A 5,367-nucleotide genomic window follows, 5' to 3' on the forward strand; every position below is an offset into this window, starting at 1 on the left:
ATATATATATATATATATACACGGATATATATATACATATATATATATATATATATATATATATATATATATATATATATATATATATATATATATATATATATATATATATATATATATATATATATATATATATATATATATATATATATATATATATAGATATATATATATATATACATATATATATATATATATATATATATATATATATATATATATATATATATATATATATATATATAGATATATAGGGGGGGGGGGGGGTGGGGGGCAGGAGCAGGAGGCAGCGCCTGACGTCAGGGTATACTCCTCTCCACAGCTCCTCAGAGGAGGAGAAGGAGGGACATGCGTGACAAGATGGACAAGATGGACAAGATGGACAAGATGGACAAGATGGACAAGATGGACATGCGTGACAAGATGGACAAGATGGACAAGATGGACAAGATGGACAAGATGGACAAGATGGACAAGATGGACAAGATGGACAAGATGGTGGTGCTTGTTACCCGTGGTGCAGCGAATGTGTTGGAGCCTGGGTGTGTAGCTGCCGACATAGACGTCCCTCTGGGTGTCCCTGGCGCGGGGCCTGCCCGCCTCAAGAGAGCCAACTCCCTCGTCCGGCTGCCTGTGCATGGGGCCGGCAAGGGCAAGGTGGACAAGGGGGGCAAGGTGGACAAGGGGGGCAAGGTGGACAAGGGGGGCAAGGCGGGCAAGGCGGGCAAGGCGGGCAAGGCGGGCAAGGTGGGCAAGACGGGCAAGGCGGGGAAGAAGACGGCGGGTGTTGGGAATACGTCCGCTTCTCATGTTTCCAGCAAGAAGAAGAGTTTGGCTGGACAGGGATCAAGGTTTGGGAAGAGTGCAGCCAAGGGCAACGGGACGGGCAAGCAGATCGAGGCCAAGGTCGAGGTCGAGGCTGAGGTCGTGGTCGAGGCCGAGGCTGAGGTGGAAGCAAGCACAGGCCCTGGTGCTGCAAAGCTTGGTGAGACCATTGGCCAAGCTAAGAGCAAGGGCAAGAGCAAGGGCAAGAGCAAGGGCAAGAGCAAGGGAAAGGGCAAGGGCAAGAGCAAGGGAAAGGGCAAGGGAAAGGGCAAGAGCAATAAGCTGCTAGCAACAGCACAAGGAGGGGAATCACTTGCTGGGATGCCTCGCGAGGCGGCAGTGCTGGCGACGTCAGCAGGGGAAGGAGTGACGATGACGACGGGGACGCAGACGCTGCGACTGCGACCCGTGCGACAGCCATGGGGCGTGCGATACATGCCAATGGCTTTGGGCCCCGAGGTCGAGCCGACGCTGAGCCGGCGCGAACTGGACGAGATTCAGAAACTTGTGGAGGAGTGCGAGCCGAGACAGACGACACTCCTTGTGGCGGCCATGCTCCGTCATCCTTTGAGTCGAAAGGCGCTCGCGTGTCCGACGCTCAGCCTCCATGAGCCGGTCTCTACTGCTGATTTGGTCCTTCTCCGCGAGAACCTACGGCTGCGGGCGGCGGATCAGAGGCGGCGCAAGCGGACGGCGTCACGGGCCGAGATCTCGCACTCGTCGCCGCCTAAGAAGGCGTGAAGCTGCAGAGTGGCCATGGGGCGTTTCAGGCGACGTTTCCATTGGGAGCGCTGGCGCCGCTGGTCTCTCTGCGGCAAGAGGTAGAGACGGCGTGCAGCCTATCGCGGGCGTCGGACGCGGCGCTGAGAGCGTCAACGGAGGGCATTGTCTCGGCGGTGACCGAGCTTGATGCCGAGGTGCGGGCGATTGCAATGTCTATGTCGTAGGCGGCACAGGGCGACACAAGACGTGTTTGCATTTAACACGTGGCGCGGCAGCAGCTATGAGTGCTTGCCGAGCTCAAGCTTCTTGGAGAGCGAACGCATGCCGTTGTAGATAAAGGCGTCGACAAGGCCTGCAACGGTAAAGACACCACCGACGATGGCACAGACGCCGACCAGAAAGTGGGCAAACGACTTGGTGTCCTCGGCGAGGCGGACCACCATAGGCGAGACGTCGTACATGAAGAAGACGCCGGGGAGGCCGTGGATGTTGCGGCCGAGGCCGAGGACTTTCTGGTGCTCGGTGACCGAGAACTGGTTGGTGGAGATGACCAGGCCGTCAGCGCGGGTGTAGGTGGTGGGGACAATCTTGAGAAAATACTGGTACATGGCCGAGACAGCCTTCTCGTTGGACTGGACAGCACCGTCGAGCGGGTTGCGGATGCCCGGGTACGGCTTGCCGAACGAGAGCTGCTCGATGGTGTGCGAGAGGTTCCAAAAGTTCTTGTGGAACGGCTGCAGGTCGTGGACATGCATATGCTGCTGCTGGAACGACTTGCCAGGCGCAATGTGGAAGTTGCCGGCCACCTTGTTGACAATCAGATGCCCAGAGACGGAGCAGCCCTCCTTTGCCTGGGCCTTGAGCTGGTCGGCCCAGCCCTCACGCACGCACTGCACAATGCCGTCGTGGTGCTGGAAAGCCCATCCCTTGAGGCGGTATGCCTCGCGGACCTCGGCACAGGTGTTACAGCACTGGCCCGGGCGCGACTCCGCGCCGTAGCACGACTCGCAGCGGGACGGATCCAGCTCGGACGCTCCCTTGGCCTTGGCGGCAGCATCAGCAGCCTCTTCGGGACTCAGCCCGGGCTTGTTCCGAGCCAGATCGTCCTTCTCAAAGCCCGAAATGGCGTTACCCTCGAGATCCAACCGTTTCTTGAAATGGTGTGATCTAGATCCAGCTGCAGCTCACCCGAAATGTCCATAGCATCCAGCGAGAGATCTATGTCGAGCCGTACGCCATTGGACCGAGCCGTCATACCGTACGTCGATGTGGTACGTGTTGGTGGGAGTGGTGAAGCGGAGTCGGTGCAGCAAGGCGGATACGGATATTGTTGCTGTGAGTTGACCGAGTGGACGAGGGAGAGGGAGAGGGAGAGGGAGGGGGGGGGTATGGGGACAGTTGACAGGTGCGGGAGAGAAGAAGGAAGGACACGTACATGAGCAAGGGAGGGCATGGAAGGTGATGTCGAGGTTGATACGGAGCTTCTCCCCAAAGGACGAGTCAACATATAGCTCTGCCCGTGTCTCGCCATGGAGGTAGAGGGCGAACTCGGAGACGAGGAGGAAGAAGATGAAGGAGCCTGCAATGACGGTGACGAGACCTCCAGAGAGTGTCTTGACGCGAAAGTCCTCAAGCGTCTTGGGGTACGCATCAAAGGTCTTGAGTGCGTTGAACATGGCCCTCCTCAATCCCTATCCTCTGGTTGGGGTGGTGTGGTGCGAGAGAGAGCTGTTGCCCGTATCCAGCCGGCGCCCGACCAGCAAGTCGCCGATGGTGGCCGGTGGCCGGTGACTGGTGGCGGTCAGCTGAAGGATGTGACGGAGTGGGAGTGAGGATGGTAGGGTGATCGGGGTGATCGGGGTGAATAGGGTGATCGAGATCTGTGCGAGTGGAGGGGGAGAGGGGATGGGCGAGTGGTGAATGGCGGCGGGAGGCTGCTGTCAGCCGGCGTGTGGGTGTGTGTCTGGTGGGGGGGGGGGTGAGGTGATCGGGGTGATCGGGGTGATTAGGGTGATCGAGGTCTGTGCGAGTGGAGGGGGAGAGAGGATGGGCAAGTGGTGGGCTAGTGGTGGACAGCGGTTGGTTGCCGGGTGGGTGGGCTTTGGCGCTGGCTCCGGCACTGGCGCTGGCTCGATTGGCTGGTGTGAGTGGGTGGTGTAGTCGGGGCGTGACGGTGGCAGTGGCTGCGCGCCACCTGACTCTGGGCGACCTTCCATTCCATGCCTGCGGGGGTATACGCTGTGACGTGTACGAAGTGCGGGAATAAGTAGAGGATGTGAAGGAGGTGCATACGAGGGGCGTGACTCATGGTGCAGGTGTGTGTGGGGGAAAATGCCCATAGGCAAGTGCGGTGCTCTGTACGCCTCACCCGACACGCCCATGGCGTGCATCAGTTGCGGACAGGCGCGCAAGTCATACTCTGGCATGTCATCGACTGTGTATGCTGTGCTGGATGCGATGGCAAGTGATGATGGAGGCGTTGTCGATGCTGATGTGGTGTTGGATACTGCTGTGCTTGTCGATGTCGCCGAACTGTGGTCGCAAGGAAGAGTGGCCAGCGAGGCAAAGGCTCTTGCTGCTCGTGTTTGGTCCATGCTGGATGACCTCGTGATGTCGACTGCGCCTGAAAAGCCTGCTTCATCGACGCCTGCTGAAGCTACCAGCCAGACTAGCGCAGGGGCAGGCGTAGAGGCAGGCGCAGAGGCTGGTGTTGAGCCTGCGAATGCAGGCAGCGAGCCCGAGACAGCAGGCGGTGGAGATGATGGAGCTGGGGACGAGCTACGGGCGTCGCTGGCAGCCATGGGGTACAGTGCAGCAGAAATTGCTTTTGCCATGGGCAAGGGCGCGCAGAATGTACGCCAGGCGATCTCGTTTCTCGACGAGCTTGCCACGCCAGCCACCATTGACATGACCCAGCTTCGCAGCATGGGCTTTGAAGAATCCTCGATCAACGACGCCATCGCAGCATGCGGCAATGACCAGTCCGCCGTCATGGAGTGGTTGCTCGCACGTATGTAGCTATGCCAGACTGCCCTCTTCCGGTTGCTCCTCGCAGCTCGAGCTGCGGCAAAGTCTTCCCCTTTTGGGGTAGGTAGCAGATAGCCTCAACCCGACCCGATTCGTATGCTCGAACTGCGCAATCCATTACAAGCCCGCGCCTCACCTCTATCACTGCAATCTACTGTTAGTATCTGTTGTATATGGCTTTGTCCAAAGTACCAGACTGGTGAGGGCTAGAGCCATCGGGTGTGAGCGGCGGGCGACGGTCGAGAGTGTGTCAAGCACGCCTGTGCGCCTGTGCGACGGACACTCGACTTGTGACAGCAGACAGAGATGGCGGACAACCCGTTTGACGATCCGTTTGCTGCCAGCGGAGGCGATGGAGACAATCCCTTTGCCTCTACCACACCAGCCTTTGAAGATGACAACCCGTTTGCCACACCTGCCCCTGTACGTCCACGATGACCATGATGATGATGATGATGATGATGATGACATGGCGGAGGAGGGGGGTGAGGGGACGGGGAGGGAAGGGGTCACACATGCGGCTTGGCCACCTTCACCGCCTCTGTCGTCCATTGTTTGCCCAGCACATGCTGATTTCCATCACATGTACCTGATTGGGTGGTTGTATGTGGGGGGGTATGGGTATAGGTATGGGTATGGGTATCAGGTGGTGGGTTTGGTGGATGTGGTCCCCTCTCCCTCCCCTCCCCTTCCTCCCACTGGGCCCAGTGTCTGTGACTTGTGGGCGAGGGGAGGAAGGGGGGAGGGGGGGAGGGGGGAAGGGGGGCCTGCTTCCTACCTAAGAGCACCCCG

The 5,367-nt window shown here is 57.9% G+C and overlaps 4 protein-coding genes across 4 annotated transcripts in view; 3 read left to right on the forward strand and 1 right to left on the reverse strand.

Moving 5' to 3' along the window:
* Nucleotides 1–348: 348 nt before the first annotated feature.
* Nucleotides 349–1,566, forward strand: AMSG_03806 (uncharacterized protein; the record flags this gene model as incomplete). Its single annotated transcript, XM_013904256.1, has 2 exons — nt 349–784; nt 869–1,566. The coding sequence occupies 2 exons, from the start codon at nt 349–351 to the stop codon at nt 1,564–1,566; spliced, it is 1,134 nt and encodes a 377-aa protein (XP_013759710.1).
* Nucleotides 1,567–1,787: 221 nt separating this feature from the next.
* Nucleotides 1,788–3,269, reverse strand: AMSG_03807 (endoplasmic reticulum-Golgi intermediate compartment protein 3). The gene is made up of 2 exons (XM_013904257.1): nt 2,984–3,269; nt 1,788–2,766 (listed from the first exon to the last, which is right to left on the reverse strand). Exon 2 carries the CDS (start codon nt 2,297–2,299, stop codon nt 1,805–1,807), a length of 495 nt encoding a protein of 164 aa, XP_013759711.1. The 5' UTR covers nt 2,300–2,766; nt 2,984–3,269; the 3' UTR covers nt 1,788–1,804.
* Nucleotides 3,270–3,745: 476 nt separating this feature from the next.
* On the forward strand, nt 3,746–4,714 carry AMSG_03808 (uncharacterized protein). Its single transcript, XM_013904258.1, has 2 exons — nt 3,746–3,795; nt 3,890–4,714. Exons 1-2 carry the CDS (start codon nt 3,768–3,770, stop codon nt 4,564–4,566), a joined length of 705 nt encoding a protein of 234 aa, XP_013759712.1. The 5' UTR covers nt 3,746–3,767; the 3' UTR covers nt 4,567–4,714.
* Nucleotides 4,715–4,857: 143 nt separating this feature from the next.
* AMSG_03809 (uncharacterized protein) overlaps nt 4,858–5,367 on the forward strand; it is a 2,031-nt gene continuing 1,521 nt past the window's right edge. Inside the window, exon 1 of the mRNA XM_013904259.1 lies at nt 4,858–4,998. Within this exon, the coding sequence (XP_013759713.1) occupies nt 4,882–4,998 (117 nt within the window). The 5' untranslated portion in view covers nt 4,858–4,881. The remainder of the gene's footprint in view (nt 4,999–5,367) is intronic.

The sequence above is a fragment of the Thecamonas trahens genome (assembly GCF_000142905.1).
Source record: "Thecamonas trahens ATCC 50062 unplaced genomic scaffold supercont1.14, whole genome shotgun sequence".
In the NCBI taxonomy this organism is placed as follows: Eukaryota; order Apusomonadida; family Apusomonadidae; genus Thecamonas; species Thecamonas trahens.

Excerpts from the sequence above, each read along its gene's own strand:
- AMSG_03807 (XM_013904257.1), bottom strand. The coding sequence starts at position 2,299 with ATGTCCACGACCTGCAGCCGTTCCACAAGAACTTTTGGAACCTCTCGC.
- AMSG_03808 (XM_013904258.1), top strand. The coding sequence starts at position 3,768 with ATGCCTGCGGGGGTATACGCTGTGACGT. Across the intron at positions 3,796-3,889 it reads GGGGGTATACGCTGTGACGT|GCAAGTGCGGTGCTCTGTAC; the intron begins GTACGAAGTGCG and ends AAATGCCCATAG.